At 38.3% G+C, this 22580-nt stretch overlaps 1 protein-coding gene across 1 annotated transcript in view; it reads right to left on the bottom strand.

Moving 5' to 3' along the window:
- Positions 1-451: 451 nt before the first annotated feature.
- EPB41L5 (erythrocyte membrane protein band 4.1 like 5) overlaps positions 452-22580 on the bottom strand; it is a 66675-nt gene continuing 44546 nt past the window's right edge. Inside the window, 9 exon segments of the mRNA XM_082682074.1 lie at positions 452-1541; positions 1544-1560; positions 5051-5166; positions 5593-5635; positions 11400-11418; positions 12506-12612; positions 14239-14408; positions 19068-19137; positions 21733-21821. Of these exon segments, the coding sequence (XP_082538200.1) occupies positions 1381-1541; positions 1544-1560; positions 5051-5166; positions 5593-5635; positions 11400-11418; positions 12506-12612; positions 14239-14408; positions 19068-19137; positions 21733-21821 (792 nt within the window). The 3' untranslated portion in view covers positions 452-1380.

Raw genomic sequence — 22580 nt, forward strand, 5'->3', positions numbered from 1 at the left:
TGAGAAATTCAGATTGAAACCTGCCTATAAATTTCATCCCCTAAATATTACTTACTTCTGCTTACTTACGTCTTCTACTGACAAGTTGTAATGTATCTGCCACCAAGAGCCCAGCAATAAGGCCCTCTGAAACTTGACCTTTGTCTGGCAGAGACGTGTAAGACTGACCTCTGAGGTGGGCAGGACGGTAAACAGCTTACGTTGTCTATAAGGAAGCTTCATTATCTTGAAGTATTATGAATTCTCAGACTATAAAACACCTTCAAAGGACTATATATATAGTTTAAAAGCCTGAAAATTTTGTTAAAATTTTTCAAACTCTAAAAAGACAAAAGAACTGGTTCCCTTACATCACTTCCCATTACATCAGAAATATACTTCCTCCAGTTAATCTGCCCTATGAATTAAACCAAAGAGCTTGGACAATTACATTGGACAATTACATTCTGAAGTTCATAAAAGGACCAAAAGTAGTAACCTATGCAAAAGGTGAGAGTGATTACGTATTACAAGTGATATGGTTTTGGCTTCAGAATTTTATTTTAGAGGTTGTACGAGGCCAGATTACGAGGCTGTTTGCAAACCTGGGAAATCTATCAGACGCATGAGATAAATGAGAAAAGTGAAAGACAAAAGTAAATACATGTTCCATCTTGTACAACCATTCAGTAGCAATATAACCATTCAGTTCACCACTGCTTATTCAGTTCATCATGCAGAAGTAACCATTCAGACTCCTCTCTCCATATGAGTCACATTCCTATGATTTCTAGATCTTCTGCTATTTTTAAAATACTAGTGTTTATTAAAAAGTAAGTTCTTAATTTAAAATTACATTAATTAAAATTATAGAATCTTAGGCACTTAACTGAAATTAAGGCCTGAGTCACTTCAGAAATACTAAAAATAGTGTATCAGAGCAGTTTTATAAAAATATCACCAGAGGCCGATGCATCAGGCCTCGACATGCTTCCTTCTGTGTGTGATTTCAGCGTCTGATTCTGCTAACCTCGATCTATTGGCACGGCATGGGGTGGGGGTGATAACGGGCAGCTTGTTCATAAACACAAACCTTCTCCTGAGACTTCTTCCGAGTGATGTGTTAACATGTTAAAATCACGAAAAACCTTTCCAAAATTATGATATACATACCCTTTGCAACACAGAAATATTTGTCATCATCACTGATGGCATATAGCGTCTTCAGATCCCTTTCCCTTTCAGAGAAGAATTCAATTACAAACAACACTACCCAACGAGTGATTCAGTATAAAATAACTTCTCCCAAATTTGCCTAATGTGATCGATCCTCTATAAGCTCTAGAAAATGTACACCATCAACTTGCACAACAGAGTCCCAAGGCCTGAGAGGCTCAACACTCATATGTCAGTCATGGCTGCAGGGCCAGGAAAATGAGCATCCTGCTGGACTCCTACATTCTTCACACTGTGCTCATGGACAAGGTCAGGGTAGTTTCTGTGTGCAGGCTGGGGTGCGGACAAGGCCCTTGTGTCCCACTGGCTTTCACCACGTTGACAGCGTCACCGGCAGCCGGGAGCCTGGATGGTTGGGTGGGAGGGGAGCACAGTTAGTGAGATGCAGGAAGAGGTGTGAGAGGTAAAAAAGAAGCAGGCTGTGTGACCAGCATGCACTGCTGCTACAAGGACGCCCCGGCGCAGTGAGACGCTCAAGAACGACAAAGGGGAAAAATCCACAAAGTCACGCGTCAATACGGAGACACGAATAAGCCATCAGAGTCAGTTAGGTGAGTGAAATAAAGAGGGACTCTCACAGAGAGCAAGACGCTCTGCATCTGTCCCTGATGTTGCTATAAAAATCAAAGGCAGAAATGCTGTCTGAGGTTCTAAAGACAAGAAAAAATACTTATTATCTACTTAATTCAAGTATTTGAAAGGACAATTCTACATTAGGACAAAGCCAGATATAGAAAATGGCAATTGTGAAAAGTTATTTCCATGATCAACTGACTTCACAGAACTGAAATCCAGGAAACAAAATTCAGAAAGAGCATTAAAAAAAAATCTCCCCTCACAGCAGAGGCCATGTAATTTGACATCAATGTTTCCAATTAACAATGGAGAAACATTGTTCCTTCCCTAATGCATGAAATTCAACAGGTACAGATAATGTGATGAGATTAAGCTCCTCCAGGAGAGTTTAGTGAGCATCTTAGATACCTTTTCTCACAGCTTTAAACAGGCCTATTGAAGTAAGAGAGGGACACATGCACACAAGCAGTTTCTGGTTAGAAATCATCCGAGTCCTCCAGTAGAAAGAAAACATTTGCCTAGGTTTTGTGACGTGACAAAAAGGGCAGCACATATTTAAGATAACTACAAAGGAAAAAAACATCACCCCAATTATAAAAATGTCTAAGAATAGACATTCTCTTCAACCAAAACATGAACCTTCACCTTTTTTCCTTAAGGAAACTGAAAATAAATTAGCTAAAAGGTTTTCAGAACAAACTTGGAAGCTTCTTTTTTTTTTACAATAAAATTATCATCTTTCCTTCAACTGAAATACAAGCTATTCATCAGATCTAACCCATAAAACTCACAACCTTCAATATAGGGTCTCTGAAAATTTAGAAAGTTAAATTAGGTTTATGCTCTCCCCTACCTATGCAAGCTTTTCCAAATAGTATTCAGTTTTTGTTTATAAATAGTTTATAGATTTAAAATACATTAATTCTCAAAAGACAGCTTAAATATTGGATAATTCTAGGTTACTGACATACCAAATCATTCACTGAAATAATGGTGTCATTTAGAAGATGGCAAGAAAAAGCTAAAGAACCGAACAGGGAGTAGGTTTAGACTAAACTGGTTAAAAGTTATCTGCCAGAAATAGAATTGTCCACTATTCTGCCCAACTGTCCAAACCTGGGGAGCATTTCCAAATTTTATTAATGTACCACTTTCTAAAGGAGGACTGTTATAATTCATGTGAAAGTATTAATAAGAATCAAAGCATGCAGAAGCAAAGGCTGAAACGCAGAATGCATGTTAGGTTAAGGCTGGGGAACCCGTCAGCTCCGAGACAGGCCAGCTCCGTACTCAGTCCCATGCCTGCTGCCACACACTGAGGCTGCCTGGGCCTGAGGGTCACCATTTTGCTCCATTTCCACAAAGGAGGCCTCAGTACAATGACATAAAGAAGGACATACAGCTCCAAATTTTTCATTTTTCTTGAAATTCAATACTCTTAGATTCAGCATTCTCTCTTTATATAGGCTGCATCAAAGGAACTGAGTAATGCCTAAATATGTACCAATTAAAACTGGAAAACTATAAAGATTTAGTGTCATAATACAGATGCAAACAAAACCAGACTCTCATTCCATATTAATCTAAGAGGTAAGCACATATTAAATGAGCTCTTTTTTAGTTGAAGTTTCAGCTCTATGTCTCCTTGCCAATAAGACTTGGTGGTAACATTACTGGAGCTGCGTCTTCAGTAGAAACTGAAAACACTGTTCTTAATGGCTTAAAAAAATAAAGACTAAAATGTGACATTCAGAAGCCTCACTGTTTATACTTTAAGCGAGTGCCCACATGCGCACACACACACACACACACACACACACTACCCCCACCACACTCTCAAGGAGAAAGGGCAAAAAGAGGATAATGGAAAACAGCAGGGGAGGGAAGAAAGAGGATAACGGAAAACGGGGGTGCGAGGAAAAAAAAGAGGATAACGGAAAACGGGAGGGGAGGGAAGAAAGAGGATAACGGAAAACGGGGGGTGGAAAAAAGAGGATAATGGAAAACGGGGGGGGAGGGAAAAAAGAGGAAAACGGGGGGGGTGGGAGGAAAAAAGAGGATAACGGAAAACCCGGGGGGGGAGGGGAAAAAAGCGGATAACGGAAAACGGGGGTGCGAGGAAAAAAAGAGGATAATGGAAAACCCGGGGGGGGCGGCGGTGGGAGGGGAAAAAGCGGATAACGGAAAATGGGGGGGGCGGAAAAAAGAGGATAACGGAAAACACGGTGGGGCGAGGGAAAAAAGAGGATAACGGAAAATACGGTGGGGGGAGGGAAAAAAGAGGATAACGGAAAACAAGGTGGGGAATCCCCTCCATCTTAGAAAGTAATCAAGTTATTTGGAACTGAAGTAAAAATATGCCCAATCATCAAAAGCAAAGCACCTTGCAGTTAGTTAAGCCAAAATAATAGTGAAAAACAATTACATAGCAAAGACTGAAAATAATCACCAACCACTGTTGACCCACCACCATGAAGGAAGAGCTGGTTGCACAGAAAGCTGACCCAAACCTTGAGATCACCACAGAAACTCATTAGACTTCAGGTACTACACAAACTAAGAGCAAGAGAAAAAGAAAAAAATCTATCAAAGTTCATTTCATAAACAGACACAAAACTTGAACAGATGATGCAACCGACATGACCATTCAATCAAATAATTCCCCAGCAGCCCCCAAGCCACATACATTTGGGAAACGATGAACCCCACTGATTAACCCCAATAAGCCACAAAGTATCCATATTTGTGCACTATTAGTCTAAAAAAAGACCCTGGGAATCTAAACAAATGAAGTATCTTCTCTGTCATTAGATTATTTCTCCCCGTCCCCACAGTGGAGTATTTCCTGCTTTGTTTCATTGGACTATAATCACGTTTCTGTTTTGGCTTTATCTTCAGTCTTTAATGAAGAAGACACACCCAAAGCAGTAGCATCGTGTAACGAATACATTGCCCTTAGGGGTCTGGGAAAAGGCCCTACCGACTAGCACTGAAGTCCTTTCCAACAGAGAAGCGCCACCACTCCCAGCTCATGCTAACCAGAGTCGGGGGGCTGTCTGATGTGCCTCATTTAGACGACTGTCTCCTTGCTTCATCCACAGCCTTACTTATCCCAACGTGACAGCTCCATAACGTGCTTCTTTTCAGCTTACAAATATGAATAATTTGCTTTCAATCATATTTAAAGTACTCTACAGCCGGGGATTCAAAACGCCCTTAGGCAAGCAGTGTTTAATTTTGGCTCAATGAGTGAACAAACCATTTCTTGTCATGCTGGTCTGCTCCGGGACTCCTTGGAAGATTCTCAACTTGCACGAGCAAAGGACCAGAGGGAACGGAAGGAATCACAGGCACAGTGGATCTCACACCCCAAGCCTTTGGACACAAATTATAAAAATCATCTATTCTGCCTTAGATAAAAGATCTCTTCACCACTAAATGGAACATTAAAATGGAATACTATCTACATAGTGAACAGATATAATAGTAAAGAGAGCAAAAAACAAATGCTTGAATGTTATATACCATCCTTGGGATAGATAATAATCTAACTGAATATCAGTATTTTATTTATTTTACAGGGACAGAAAATGTTCCATTATAACATTATACCTGTTCTATGGTAACATCTTAGAATAAAATAACAGGTCACACATTACTGAGCTATTTTACAGATAAGAAAACGAAAATGCACAGAACTTTCCCGAGATTATACCACTAAGAAAATTCAACTAATAATACTATTGTTTGTCATAATTAACTACACTGTTCCAGTGCTTTAGAAGCTCAATATTGTCTTACCTGTCGGGAGCCATTACTCTGAGCTGAAACATTACTGTGAACACTGTAATGGGGGAAAAAAATAAAGAAAAAATTACCGTGGGTACCTAAAACTAAGAATGTAAGATGTCCAGAAAACATCTGCTTTTACAGGCAAATACTTGCTTTTCTGCTCATTTGCTATTTCCATATACCTATATTCTACTTGTGCTTTAGATATATACTTCACTACTAATCTTGTTTATTCATTGGACAACATCTGTCAAAGACAACAAAATAAAACCAACAGCACGAATGATCCCTTAAATTCAAGGCATTCAGCACAAACACCCACATAACCTTACCCATCACTTCTTTTATATATCCCTACCCTCTCAAGATTTTCTGGTGTCAGCAGTAGCTTAGCATTTTATAACTCAAAAGGCCTTAGTATAAACTTAAAGTTAGAAACTTCTCTGCATACTCTTCTCCTCCAAATGATTTAAAAGATGTTTTAAAATTTTTAGTTTAGGCTGCACTCATTCCTCCCCCACTCCCGCAAAAAAGCACTTAAAAAACTCAGCATATAATGCAACAAAATAAATAGAAACAAACCTCAGAACAACTAAAAAAAAGAACAAATACTCAATGAAATAAGAACTGAAAGATGAGATACTAAAACACAGAATAAGGCAAATAAAAGAGTTTACTGACTTCAGACCTTCTAACATAAGCATAACTAGTATCCTGAGGTAAAAAATTCAACTAAGGTAACTGAAAATATATTCAATGTTATAAAAAAATTCCTTGACAGTGAGAATAATCTACAGATTTAGCAAGAACACTGTGTTCCAGGGAGATGAGATACAGAATTAAATACATTCGATTCCTTATTGTTATATTACTGACTTTCAACGATAAGGAGAGAATACTTCAGGTACCCTAAGGAGATTTAAAAGCACATCACTGCCAGCATCAGGTTGGCACAGAATTCTCCATGGCAACACTCAAAGAACACTATGCCCAGACGAGACGTCATTCTAGTAAAAGGAAATGGGCAAAGCTTCACAAACACAAAACAGACTGTGAATACAGGATCCAGGAGCCTTTCTTAGGGGAGTGAGAACAAAACAAAAGTATCTGATGATGAAAGACAACCAATTAAGAAAGAACTCAAGAATTAAGAGGCCTTGCTAAAAGGCTGGGTGAGAAGGAGTAACCCATTCTACACACCCCCATTTTTTATTAACCACATCTCTGTTACAAGTTAAGTCACCAGAATTTGCACCTCCACTACCTGGGTTCTAATTCAAACCGCGCCACTAGCTCTGCTCTCTGAACCGCAGTTTCCTCACTCACATGGGACTCGCATTAGGGGATCGAATAAATGTTAGCAAAGCACAAAGAACAATGACAAATAAAACTAACCAACGACGAAATCTTTAAAAACACATCTTGTTTAGTGTAGATCTGTTGCCAAGGCTGGTGTAAAGAATATACCTATCCGGCACAATTTCTTTTACTAACCTTGTTGTTCTTCCCAGGATACACTGCTCTGTATTAAGTAACTCATAACCCCACATTAATGAAACCTCCTCCAACCTGCTTTGTACAGAAATTAGACTCATTATGCTATGGCCCCAGGGGTTACACTCTGAAGCTTCTCCTTGAACTGGGAATAAGTCCAGTAGGTGATAAGCAGAAGATGAAGAATAACATGAGAAAAAAGCGCTGATGATAAGTGATGATCACCGGATTCTAGCTCCCTGTTCTAAAACAATTTGAAACGCAGGAAGCACTATTTTCTCATAATTACACTTATTCTTTCACTTCCACTAATATGAAGGGAACAAATACTTCCGTTACTGACCAGTCCAAGCGTCCCTTTTGAAGGACTGTCTGCAATAACGGACCCATTTTGCTCTTGCCCCCTCTATGCATCATCTCCTCCACCATTTCTTTTCCTCTCTCTTCTGTCTTCAAGACTGCCCACTAAGCCTGTACAAGAAGTACTAGTAAGTGAAAAGTGAACTGTCCTTTAAAATGTCACCTCTTTCTAAGATACTCTGTTAGTCAAGACTCACAGGGAGTAGTTAGAAAGAAATGAAAGAGTACAAGGAAAACTAACATCAGCCAATTTAAAAACCTGTTATTCAAGTAAGCACAGTACAAAGTCAAGAAGCTTTTTAGGTCAAATAGTTGTGCTTTTTCTAACAGTACCGTTTGCCATGGTTCACTGGAGCAAAACTGTTCATGTGAACAGAACTCTGAGGGCAGGAGTGAAAGGGCATTCCTGCCAGTGCAAGCTCAGGTTCTCTCAAGCAATGTTAGGGGCAGGGCTCAATAACCTTCAGGAGAGTGGGTCCCCCTGTGAACGTCATTCCTAAAAATTATTCTAACTAAAAAATAATAAAGGATCATTGCTTAAATACTCCATTTTTGCTGTGTTTTAAAGAGCCAAAAAGCATCACTCAAGAAGACACAATAAAATTTACTTATTAAAGTTAAAGTAATCTCAATGCTAGGAGATTATATAGTCAGTCATACTCACTCTTTGGTCAGAAATCTGTATTTCAAAAAAATTTAAAGGAGGACAAACTTTTGCAAATAAAAGCCTTAATTTTTCAACTACGTATCATCGCTTGAATGCTTTGTTTACATTTCTGCTAACTTCATCAGGGAATCTTCTTCACTTTAAGCTCTAACATTCTGTTCCAGCCTCCTTTTCAGGAAAACAAGACATAATTCATTAAACAAACAAATAAAATACTTTAAAATATACAGAACCCCTCTAACATTTCTCCACCATTCTTCTTAAAAGCACAGTTTAAAAATTAACTCCAAGAAAAATTATAGTGTATAGCCCAGAAAAGGCAGCAAATTTTGTTTTTCACCTAATTAAAAATTCACGGAACTTCCCCCGTGACACAGGAAGAATCCACCTGCCAATGCAGGGGATGTGGGTTCAAGCCCTGGTCCAGGAAGATCCCAAATGCCGCGGTGCAAAGAAGCCCGTGCGCCACAACTACTGAGCCTGCGTTCTAGAGCCCGCGAGCCATGACTACTGAGCCTGCGCATCACAACTGCTGAAGCCCGAGCGCATAGAGCCCCATGCTCTGCAACAAGAGAAGCCACCGCAGTGAGAAGCCCATGCACCACAATGAACAGTAGCCCCAACTCGCCGCAACTAGAGAAAGCCCGCACGCAGCAACGAAGACCCAATGCAGCCAAAAATAAATAAATAAATAAGTAAGTAAATTTAAAAATAAAATAAAAATAAAAATTCACGATGGACAGAATCCCTCACACTTCCTCTCTCCTCTACCCACTTATTTATTTTTAACAGCTTCCTGACCGCTAAAGGGACTTCAGGGGAATCCTTACTCAAAAAGCAGAGTGATTTTGTGATTAAGTCACTAATCACAGCCTGGCTTTAATGGCTCTCTAAGTGGAAAAAAACCCAAAACTGAATAGGACACCTCCAGCTGAGGCTCACCCTACTCAGTACCCAAAACAAACGACTTCTCCTTTTGAAGAAGCTCTAGTTATACTGACACATCTCCATATAGGAGTGTAGACACTGTTTTAACAAAAACTAGATTTGTGAGTATGTCTTGAATCTCACAGTTTACCAGGCATTCCAGGAGGCTCTGGTACAACAGTGGTTGAGAAGCATTACGTGAAACTCCACACTGTGATATACACTATTAATACTGATTCATCAGAAGGAGGACTTGGACAACAGTGACTGCAGGACAACAGCAGACCCTCTCCCCAGCAAAACAAACATGTAGCTGCTGAAAATTATTCTTCAAAAAAATCATTAAAAGGCATACATCAAGTGGAGAAACATTTATTTAAGAAAATCTAGTAACTTTTAAAAAATCTGATCTAAAAAAACAAAACAAAAAAGTTACTAGAGAATGAGAGGAACATTTTTTTGTGATAAAATAATTATAAACAATACATGCACCTAACAAAAAGCCCCAAATACATGAAGCACAAAGAATTGAAGGAAGAAACAGACAACCGAACAACAATAATTGGAGACTTCAATAGTCCACACTAAATAATGGAGAGAACTAAGTCAAGACCCGTGATGAAACAGAAGTGAACAACAGTAAAAACCAAACAGACCTAACAGACATTCATAGGACATGACACTCAACAGCAGAACAGACATTCTTCTCAATTGCACATGGAACATTTTCCAAGATGAACTACATGCTGGGACATAAAAGAGGCCTCAATAACTGTAAAGGGATCAAAGTCATGTGAAGTACATTCTCTAACCACAATGGAATAAATTACAACAAACAAAAAAAAGGGGAGAGGGGAAAATCTAAGCTACAAACGTCGAAATTAAGCAACACACTCCCAAGGAGCCAACGGGTCAAAGAAGAAATCACAAGAGAAATTAGAAAATAATTTGGGATGAATAAAAATGAAAATACAATATACCAAAACTTATGAAATATGATTAAAGTGGTGCCTGGAGAGAAATTAATAGCTATAAATGTTATATTAAAAAAGAATACAGGGCTTCCCTGGTGGCGCAGTGGTTGAGAGTCCGCCTGCCGATGCAGGGGACGCGGGTTCGTGCCCCGGTCCGGGAAGATCCCACATGCTGCGGAGCGGCTGGGCCCATGAGCCATGGCCGCTGAGCCTGCGCCTCCGGAGCCTGTGCTCCGCAAAGGGAGGGGCCGCAGCAGTGAGAGGCCCGCGTACCACACACACACAAAAAAGGAATACAGATCTCATATACTAATAAACCAATCTTCCACCTAACGACACTAGAAAAAGAAAACTAAACCTAAAGCAAGCAGAAGGAGTGAAATAATATACCAGAGAGAAAATTAATAAAATAGAAAATAGAGGAACAGATAAAATTGATGAAACCAAAAGCTGGTTCTTTGAAAAGGCCAACAAAACTGAAAAACCTTTACCTAGACTGACCAAGTGAAAAAGAAACTCAAATTACTAAAATCAGAAATGAATGAGGGGACATCACCACAAAGCTTATAGAAATAAGGAGGAAAAGAGAATAATATGAACAACTGTATGCCACAAATTAGATAACTTAGATAAAATGGACAAACTCTGGAGAGACACAAACTCCCAAACTGACTCAAGATAGAAAATGAAATATGAATAGATCTACAACAAGACACTGAACTGGAAATTTTAAAACTTGCCACAAATGAAGTCCAGGCAAGATGGCTTTAATGGTGAATTCTACCATACATTTAAAGAATTCTTTACAAAACCTTCCCCCAAAATAGAGAGAAACATTTCCCAACTCATTCTGTGAAGCCAGAATTAACCTGATACCAAAACCAGATGAAGACAGTACAAGAAAACTAGAAACCAGTGTCTTTGATGAATACAGACACACAAATCCACAACAAACCCAGTGAACCAAATCCAGCAACATGTAATATAAAGAAAGACTGTACACCATGACCAAGTGGGATTTCTCCCAGGAATAAAATGAACTGCTTGTGTACAAATCAACCTTTGTTCTCTGAGCTTCCTGTGTGCAAGGGCTACAGTTTATTCATCTTTATATCCTCAGTCACAGGCCAATAACAAACGTACAATATGTCATTCTCATTATGAATAGCACAGCCACCAAGCCCACACTTTTTCTTTAAGCTGCTTTATTTTTCTTTCTGTCCATTTTACCCAGCATTATGATGTGTTTATCTGCTCCCTGCTAGATCCACCGTGCTCAGGGGCAAGTGAACACTGTGACAGACCTTCAACAGACATTGGTTCAATTAACGATGCAACTACAGAAACACTAAAACATTCGGTTTTCAATTCCTAAGTTGCAAGACATTACCCACCTGAGTTCTTCAGGTCTTCCTGTACTTGCCGACGGAAGAAAACAGAAAACATCCCGTTAGATTCCTCCAACATGGTAAACCCCTTTACTGTTCACAAAAGTAAATCTTGACTCGTGGCTTTGTAAGCTGCTTCCCGACTACAGATTTAAAAATCTTCACTTCACAGAGTGTTCTGTGGCTCACGCCATTCAAGTAAATAATGACAATGATCTCCAATTTTTAAGGCAGGCAATAAAATGAGCACACGCTTAAAAAAACAGAACCATCTGCAAGCCGTTAGAGTGAGCTGACAGTGAAAAATCATCAGTGGAGTCTAGGAGGTAACTAAGGGTTTTAAACAAATTGAAATGGTTTCATTTATAGCTACGTATTATTTAATTTATAGATACATCAAAAATTATAGCTATACATCAGTTTTTTAAAAAACTGATACTGCCAACATCAGGTCACGGAAGTTGTTTTTGGATAACTGGTGATGACTCTGACATTGGACATACTTAAAATTCAATCTGTATTTTAATACAAACTCAGATTTGAAACCAAACACAAGTTTCAGCTTACTGGTCAAAGTAAACCATTCTCTGTATTACATAATTAAAGTAACAAACAGCAAGTAACATTTATGAATTTGGAAATGTCTATGTACCATGTACACTGATGATTAATATAAAAACTGTACTTAACAGAACCTTTAATATTATTATAATACATACAAAATAAAAAATTTATTCATCATATACAAATGTTTTAAAATATATCTGCGGGGATTTAACAGATTATTATGAATGAGATCTGGAAGTCAAAAACGGAGGGAAAATGTTGCTCTAGAGAAGAACTAAAATAGTAAAGAACAAAAACTGAACACAAACTCAGCACAGTGTCAGAACTGGGGTTAGCATAAAGTCTGATCTCAGCAACAGTATAGGCAGTTTTCCCCCGTGTATTCTTAAAAACTGATTATGCTAGAATCAAATTCAGTAAAGAAGAGTACTTCAGTTGTCTGGAAAAGACTAAGAGGACCGAGGCAGCCTCCTCTCCAGCCAACAATACCAGCACAGGATGCACTGCCAGGAAGAATAGTCCTTTGAAACAGGGCTGCACTTCACCTTGCATTTGCAGAGTTCGTCGAGAATACCGCTTGCTGGGCCTCCTTTCAAAGGATGTTGATCTTCTTGCTTTATTGGTTTTTGTGGTCTGATACTCAGTTTTCCCACTAAAATAAATGAGGCATATTAACAGGAATAAGAGAATTTGAGGCCTACAGTAGTCAGATACACAAAAATGAGAGAAAGTCTACACTGAGGTTCTCCTCAAGAGAACCATCCTGAACTTCCTTCCTGAATGACCTATGAAAAACAGTGTTGACGTCTGTCTTTACCACACCATTCTTTCACTCTTTAGGCTTGTGTGAAAGATGCAACACAAATTATATTGTTTTTTCTTAATCATGCACATCACCTAAGAACATAATAAATAAATTTGAAATATCTGTCGTTTTATGGAACTCCCTTCTCTTTCCCATCCACACTCCTCAATGCAAGATGTACAATTAACTCAAGATTTTCAGTTACTTTTTCTAACTGTGATATACTTTTCAGATCACTTTTCCAGAAATATTAAAACTACTGTCCTACTCACCTTCATTTCCATTTAAATTCTGCTAAGAAAACACCTCCCCACTTTTAATGTAAGTAGAATAGAAGCTCTCTTGCATGAACCCGACACACAGTGAAGATGCCACATTACTAATATTATCCATTCCTTCTTTAAATTACACTGACGATTCTTGTGACATGCCGAAAACTCACCATCAATAAGCTACTCTGAGGTAAACCAAAACATTTCTACCTTATGACCAACAAACAAGGAGTCGTAAGAACAATGGAACGTCAGGTTTATAAGGACCAGAAATGTCATCCAGATTAATTTCCCAGTACTGCATCATACTCTTTTTCTACATGGTATCCAGCTGTTGGATGGAGACCCCTTAGAACTCTTGTTATGTGGATTTAAACTGGGGATTAATACATAAAGCAAACATCAATGTCCATCAACAGGTGAATGGATAAAGAAGATGTGGTGTATATATATATATATATATATACACACACACACACACACACACACACACACACAATGGCATATTACTCAGCCATAAAAAAGAATGAAATAATGCCATTTGCAGCAACATGGATGGACCTGGTGGGTATTATGTAAGTGAAGTAAGTCAGACAGAGAATGACAAGTACTGTATGATATCGCTTATATGTGGAATCTAAACAATAAAATAAACTAGTGAATATAACAAAAAAGAAACAGAGTCACACATACAGAGAACAAAAAAGTGGTTACTAGTGGGGAGGGGCACAATGCGGTAGAGGATTAAGAGGTACAAACTATTATGTATAAAATAAGTAAGCTTAACCAACATTTTATATAACTATAAATGGAATATAACATTCAAAAATTATAAATCACTATGCTGTACACCTAAAACTTACATGATATTGTAAATCAACTATACCTCAATAAAAAAAACTTTTTTAACTGGAAAAATTGTTAATTACTCCTTAAAAAAAAAGAATAAAGGAAGAAACAAAAACATCAGGAGGGATATGAAATCCATTACACCATTACAACATTCTCCTGTCTATTCAGGAAATTACAAACAATAACAATATGTACCACTTTTTCTTTTATTTTGGCCAGTGGAAAACACTGGCAAACCACTTCACCTCTCTGTGCCCTAGTTTCCACATCCGTAAAATGAGAAGCTGGGCTAAATTTTCTGGCCCCTATGAAATAATGAAAGGCAGAGCAAGCAGCTATAAACATTCACCTGTATCTAAACCGCGACCCTAATCGAATAAATCCCGATCGGTGAGAATGCTTCTGGACAGGGCCTCGGAGGCGGAAGAAGGCGTGATGCTCCACAGCACACTTCCATAAATGTTTGCACGCTTTGGGGTGATCCAGTCTGAAGACAAACGTATGCTCCTGTTCTTTGCCCTGAGAAAGAAACGCATGTTAACAGAGGTAATTATTAGCTCCAATGGTCCTGTCCCCTCGCATTCAGCTATGAATACAAGCACAGCAAGAGCAAGAATCAAATAATAAAGCATCTAGTTTGCTCCCTGAGACTCTGACACTCTTTAGAGCTACTACATAAAACGGCAGAGTTAAAATCAAGCTGCCCATTTTCTCAGCCAATATAAAATTATTCCTATTTTCTCTCTACTTACATGATCTCATTTCTCAAAGAGACATAAAATGAGTCTTTATCTGCCATACTTCAGGATAAATGTATAATATAATTTAAAGGTTCATATAAGATCTGGCAACATACGTAACAGCCTTAAAAGTGGCCACATTCTTTATTATAGTAACCATACTCACAGGAATCTAATTACACTAGTTAACATTCATAGACACTCTTCTAAGAATTTCACATGAATTGCTTCAATGAGTAGATACTATCACTATCTCCATTTCACAGATAAGAAAACTGAGGCTCAAGAAATTAAGCCCAATGTCACAAAGCTACTAAGAGAGGAAACCAGAATTTGAACCTAACCATTGGTCCAGAGCCTACCTTTGTAACCACTAAGCTATCCTGTTATCTCTAGGGGAAAAGACTTTCTCAACACCAAAATTTACACCCAAAGATTTTCTTCACAGTCTCAGTTATAATAGTAAAAACTGGCAGAAAACCCTAAATGTCCAAAACATGAGGAATGTAATAAAGTAAACAATGATATTATTTACAAACTATACAGAGAGATAAATGAATAAAAGATGAATGAACCAATGCAGTATTGTTTATTCATACTGCAGAATACTATACATGGGTTAAAGTGAATGAACTAGGTCTACCTGTTTAGGCAAAATAAGCAAGCTGCAAAAAAAAACCCCACCCTAATACATATGTATATTATATATAATATATATGTAGATTTATAAAACATTCTACCACGTTTCATGATGTGGTTATATTTACAACAGGTTAGAAAACATGAGAATGATACCCTGCGAGAATGAGGAAGAAAGAGAGAAGCTATGGCTCAGACCTTAGCTGTATCAAACAGAACTTCTTGAATGAGACAAACAGCACACGACCCAACAGAAAAATCAACAACAGGCTTAAACACGCACTTCATTAGAAAGACTATCCAAACATCCAATAAATATATAAATAAGTGTTAAACTGAAGCAGTCGTCAGAGGAATGCAAACTAAAGCCACAAAATGATTCTACGACCAGAATGGGTAAAATGAGAATGAGAACTCCAAACACAAGGCAAAGAATAAACGGAACTCTCAGACACTCAGGGTGGGAGTGCAGCTGAGTGTGTAGACAGGCTGGCAAACAGTGTGGCGGCCTCCACAACAGCCAAACACACGCACATGCCAGGGCTCAGGGCAGCACTCTTCTTACTAGCCAAAAGTTAACAGCAACTCAAATGTCCATCAACAGCAGGATGGATAATACTAGTGTATTCACAAAACTGAATACTATATAACAGCAGGAATGCGCCAACTATAACCACCTGCTGCAGCAGGGGTGAAAGCTCACAGCTACAGCCCTGAAATAATACAGAAGCAAGACACAAAGAGAACAGTCAGCCAGGTTTCATTTACATAAAGTCCAAAATATAAGCAAAAACTAATCTCTGGTCTTAAAGCCAGGCCAGGAGAGTGGTTACCCTTGGGGAACTGTACCTGTGGGGCGGAGCACAGGAGAAATTTAATTCTGCTGCAATTCTGTTTCCTCATCCTGGTGCTGGTCATACAAGTATACATAAGAATTCAACACAAGCTGTACATTTATTTTTACACTTATCTGAATGAATGTTATACTTCAATGAAATTTACCAACAAAAACTACACATAGAAAAAAACATGAGAAAATAGATAACCTCAAAACAGGGAAAAACTTTCTATGACACAAAACCCAGAAGCCATGAAAGATTAATAAATTCACCTATTTAAAATTTCTTAAAGTGCATGACAAAACCCACAATAAGCACTGTTGAAAGAAAAACAACTATTAGATAAACTATTTATAATGTCTGTGACAAAGGGCAAGACCTATAAGAAAAAAGCCAATAACCCAAAAGAAAAATGGGCAAAGGAATAGACAGTTTAGAAAAAAGGAACTCAAGTAACTCAAATGTATGAAGAGATGTTCAATATCACTCATAATAACAGAAATAACATGTAAACCTACAATGAAATTCCATTTTTTACCTTTCAGATACAAATGTGTTTAACTCCTTCTCAGGAAACAGGCCTGTACACTAAAAACTATGCAAGCTGGTAGGACCTCTCTATATCCAGGACAAATGCACATAACCATTCAACCCCACAAACCCCCTTCTAGGAAATTATCCTACAGTTACCTGCCAGTGTACAAATTAATTATATATAGTGAATAAAAGAGTGAATGTCAATTAACTGAGAACTGATTAAATAAATTAGAGTACACCATACACTAGAATACTATGCATTTTAGTTTGCTTTTATGAGAATGAAGAACAACTTTAGGTACTGACGTAGAAAACATTCCAAGTTAGAACATAAAGTTTAAAAAGGATAAGTAGAGAACCCTGTATATAAGTATGGCAACCTCTGCATAAAAAAGAATTGAGGGGGACTTCCCTGGTGATGCAGTTGTTAACAATCCACCTGCCAATGCAGGGGACATGGGTTTGAGCCCTGGTCCAGGAAGATCCCACATGCTGTGGAGCAACTAAGCCCGTGCACCACAACTACTGAGCCTGCGTGCCTGGAGCCTGTGCTCTGCAACAAGAGAAGCCACCGCAATGAGAAGCCCGAGTACCACAATGAAGAGTAGCCCCCGCTCACCGCAAATAGAGAAAGCCCACGCGCAGCAACAAAGACCAAATGCAGCCAAAAATAAATAAATTAAATAAATAAATTTTAAAAAAAAGAATTGATATACACATTTGCTTATATGTATCCTCAAAAAGATATCCAAGAAGCTAATACCATATTAGATCAAATCTAAAATGCTATCAATTGTGAGATGCACAAGTATTTTATGACCCAGTAAGAACAGGTATCACCCATTAAATTATGACCGTATTTTCTTATCACACAGAACTGTATTTTATTCTTCTTGAACGGTTTCTTTAGATTTACATACAAATATCATTTAATCGCATCTGTGCTTACATAAAAAGGAAAATATTTGTAAAACAGATTGCTTTTAGATGTGAAATCTGCCTCTTCTGAATCATTTTCAACTCATTTGTTGATAACATAATGATCATCTGTGCCATCAAGAGATTTCTTTTTAAAATGCTCTCTTATTGTCTCTGATTTTCTTCCAACCTGTGTGATAGGGCAATCCTTTGCGTGCATCTCAGTAATATAACTTAAAACTTTCAAAAAACTTGTAACTGCTTCATCTAATTTTCAGGATCTTCTTTTTTTAGCTTCTGCTAAGTGGCACTACTCACACTTCACTGTGCAAACAAATCTTTTTAACATTTCCCCTATTTCCTTTTATTTGTAATCCATCTATACGTATATTTCAAATTTATTACTTTGCATGCAGTAAAATTACTTTTTTAAAATTTACTCACAATTCTGTGGGTTTTGAAAATGCAGAGGATCATGCAACCACCACCAAAATCAGGATACAGAATAGTTCTCTCACCCCCCCAAATTCCCCGTGCTGGTCCTTTGTAGTGAAGCATCTTCACACCGCCAGTCTCAAAGGATCAGTGAGCTGTTCTCTATTCCTACAGGTTTGCCTTTCCTAGACTGTCATATAAATGGAATCATACAGTCATAATCTCTTGAGTTGGGCTTCATTTTTTATTATAAATTTATTTCATTTATTTATTTTTGGCTGCGTTGGGTCTTTGTTGCTGTGTGTGGACTTTCTCTAGTTGCAGCGAGCGGCGGCTACTCTTCCTTGTGGTGCACGGGCTTCTCATTGCAGTGGCTTCTCTTATTGGCAGAGCACCGGCTCTAGGCAGGCAGGCTTCAATAGTTGTGGCACACAGGCTCAGTAGTTGTGGCTCGCAGGCTCTAGAGCACAGGCTCAGTAGTTGTGGCGCATGGGCTTAGTTGCTCCGCGGCACGTGGGGTCTTCCCGGACCAGTGTCCCCTGCATTGGCAGGTGGATTCTGAACCACTGTGCCACCAGGGAAGCCCCGGCGGGAGGATTCTTAACCACCGGGTCACAAGGGAAGTCCTGAGTCGGGCTTCTTACACTTAGCATAATTCATCTGAGATGCATTCGTATTGTTGTGAGTTTATCAATTAGGAACTAGATTTAACTGAAAAAAAGATAATCCTTAGTACAGAAGGCTTTATTGAAGAATTTATTAGGTAGATCTTTTTGATTAATCTTTTTGATCAGGGACTAAAGCCATTTAAATATAAATTTTTATAGATTTGAGATATATTGTCAACAAAGGAACAAGAGAAGTCTTTTATTTAATCTTTAACCTTAAAGACAGAAATCTATAGTTTTAGGATGGTATGACCTAAAGCAGGAAATTACTTAATTAAGTTATTAATTACACTAAGTTTCTGTTCTATGGCTCTATAAAACAACATGTGTTCCCCCTTTTAGAGCCTTAAGTTACCATATAACACAGTCACTGTTAACTATGTAATACAATATAATTCCTACCTGATCATCATCTTCTACAACCACCAAGGTTAGTTTATTCTTCTTAAAATCCAATCTGGTTATCTTGGGCCTATAACAATATGAGAGTAACAGCCGGATTTCAATAAATGTTCTCTGAATTTAAAAACTTTGTTGTTACTTCAAGCATATTAATCATCTAACTTCTGAAATGAAAGCTGGATAAGAGGGTAAACATAACCTGCACTGCCCAGCAAAAAAGTCTCCAATCTAAAAAATAGTTAAGGTAACAGAAAAAAAATTTTCAAAAGCAATACCTTTGGCCAAATTTCTGCTGCACATATGTAAGACATTAAAAATGTTAAGAAAAAAGAAAATGAAGATCTATCTATATATCATATATATTCATAGGCCCCTAACGACGGTGGAAGAGATTCTCCAAGCCTAATGTCACAGTAGCAGCACAGGAACTGGATATAGGAAAAACTATAAAGCTTTTTAAAAGGCATAAAAAAAAATTTACTGATCTTCAACTCTATTTCCTATAGCAATTTTGATTAAAGACATCTTTAATTTAAGAAATAAAAAATTTTTAAAACTTCACTCTATGGCCCACTTTCCATCTCCCACCTGTACAAAAATCCTAAGCAACCTACCGAACTTATCTCTGTACTTCTATGAACTGTGAATGTGAAAACAACATGACTCTCACTCTCACTAATTTTTAAATATAACTTATCTAAAATAGAATTGTAAAACAGAACTTGTTTACAAGAGCTGTACTAAAACAGTAAGTAAATAAAGAAGTATAACAGGAGGGGAGAATCTAGCATTTAAGTTTAACAAATACTTACACAGTGCCTAGTAAGTGTCGGGTACTCTACTAAGTGTTTTACATGTATTAATTCAATTGATTCTTATGAGGTAGTACAAATGATGCTTTCCTTCTCTCTCTACCTGGAGCGTTCTCTGGCCATGAAGGATGCTCCACCTGCCCAGTGGGCAAGCTGGAAGGCTCAGAGAGTCCACACTTAAGGACTAGAGAAATACATAGCACAGCTTTCTCACCAAGGGACAAGTATAAAGGTGTTACACTCAAGTGTCCCAGGGAATCTCTAGGAGGTACAAAAAAAATGAAATACTATCTTCACCTTTCTGAGGGAAAATAATTTTCACCCTAAAATTCCATTCTCAGCCCAGTTATCAAGAAAGCATAAGAGAAGAATAAACCATTTTAAGGCATCGAAGGATTCAAATCATTTACCTCGTACACCCTTTTCTTAGGCATTACTTAAGGATGTATCAGAAAAACAGAAGGAAAGACAAGAAAATATGGAAGACGACACAGATTCATAACTGAGAAAATGGGAAAACAAAGTCCCAAGATAAAACCTGGAGAGCAGCCTGGAAGAGTCAACAGTTCCAACTGGAAAAGAGTCAGCTCAGGCAACCCCGGAGGATTTGAAAAAACTCAAGGAGACAAAGGCAGGTCATTTAAAGAGATGTGTGGGGTGCATGAGAGCCAAGAGCTCCAGGAAAACAAGGGAAACATAATCCCAGTTGTGAGTTCAAGGATTTCAGGGCTGATGAAGAAAAAGACGGGAGCAGGAGACAGCAGCACTGAACAGCGGGGCTCTGCTGAGGGGTCCCTTCAGGCCGCAGACCTTCCAGAGGAAGCGGCCCAGGGCTCCCACCTGGGAGGGGAGGAGGGTAAGGGAACTCCCAGGAGGGAGGAAGACCAGAGAGGCAGGGGAATTCCACGTCTAGGGCTTGGCATCCAGCGGCAGGGGGACAGGTCTCTGAGCCACAGAGCTCCGAAGAGCAGGAGAGGTCTGGGGTCTCTTACAGCTACAGGATTTGCTTATCCACGGCTAGCAGATGTGAAGTGCAGTTTGCAGTGAGATATGCAAAACCAGGCATGCTCTGAATGGCTAAAACTACACTTGTTGGGCTGTATTTAAAGCAACTGAATGTGTAAGAATTTGAGTTTGGCACTGGCGGGCTCTGAGCTAAGGGTCCTGGCATGCTAGGAAGAAGTAAACAACTGATACCCAACAGCCAACTTCAGCCCATGTATATAACCCAGGCTACTACTTAGCTCCACACTGGTTCTGACAAACACATAATAATATAAACACTATTTCCTGATTTTCAGCTTTTAGAAACAACCAGACAAAACCTGAAGAACTTAATTATGGTTATGAAATCCAAGTAATATCTACCCTTGATGTAAAAGTAACATGAAATATAAGTTAGAAGTATGGATGACAGAAGCTGGGACCCAGGAAGAGAAGCACAGCTCTAAAGGAGGGTAAAAGTATTACTATCTCTTTCACACAAAAGGGGCGGGTGGGTGGGGAGTAAAAGACCGTGAAACAAAGCACACTCAAGACAGCAACATAACTGTGGGACGGAGGGAGCGGCCATGTGAACACTTAATACACAGAACTAGATGCTATCTATGTTAAGGCATGTATTCTGACATACCTTGAAACTAACGAAAAATGCAACTAGAAGACTTTAAAAAACTGCCTCGGGGGAGAAAACTAAAGACAAACAGGAGGATGACAGGAGATAGCTGCAGTTCACTTCCAAGCTTGCCAGAGCTATCTCCAAATTCTGCTTTCTGTACTAACTTCACAGAAGTGTTTCTATTCATTAAAAAAATAAAACAACAGTAATAATCTTTGACATTAACTCTGCTTACCAAAAAAATAAGCCAATTTTGGTCTCTCCTTCAAAAACAAGGACTCCTGTTGGGGTCAGTCCCAAACTGTAGTCATTCCCATCTCTGGCCTAATTTTAGGGGAGCAACATGTGTTAGCTTTATCCGAATAAAACAGGTTTCACATTTTCATACAACTGCTTAATTTTCTTTTCATATTGAATTATATTAATTACATACAGACTAGTATTAATATGAAGGTGTTTTCAACAATTAAAGAACCCAAAATCACATTCTCAGTAAACTTCATGCATATTAATAGACACTATAGTTTTAAGGTATGTCTTCATTGGAAATACATAGTGATTAACTGCCACGACAAAGAAAGCTTTCCAGAGTCTTCCCAAATTCTAGTCACTATTTAAATCACAGATTTTGAAAAAGACTGCCTTTCTGGGAAAATTTAGCTTCTTAAACTAAAAATAACAAATCACTACATAAGCTGTACTAGACTACAGCTTACCAAAGTCCTCTCAAGCTACAAATTTTTAACTTTACTTTCTAAATTATTTTCATTTTTACAGAGCCTACTCAGCTTACATGATAAAAGATGAAATGAATATGAAGTGAAAGAATAAAAAGTGGGTTAAAAACCAAAAAAAACCCACAACGGCAACAGCTTAAAACCAAAGACATACCTTTTTGGAGATTTTGGCTGTTTCTCCTCTCTCTTATAAGGAATTTCTGTGTGCGACTCCCATCATTCAGTATTTACCCTCAATCTTCATAACCACTCATCCAAAGAACCCGGTGTTAGCCCCTGCAAACTCCACACTCCCCCTCACACTGAAAGAATCCATAATCACCTTGAGTCTTGAAGGAATAACGCT

The sequence above is a fragment of the Grampus griseus genome (genome assembly GCF_964374135.1).
Source record: "Grampus griseus genome assembly, contig: HAP1_SCAFFOLD_50, whole genome shotgun sequence".
NCBI lineage: Eukaryota > Metazoa > Chordata > Mammalia > Artiodactyla > Delphinidae > Grampus > Grampus griseus.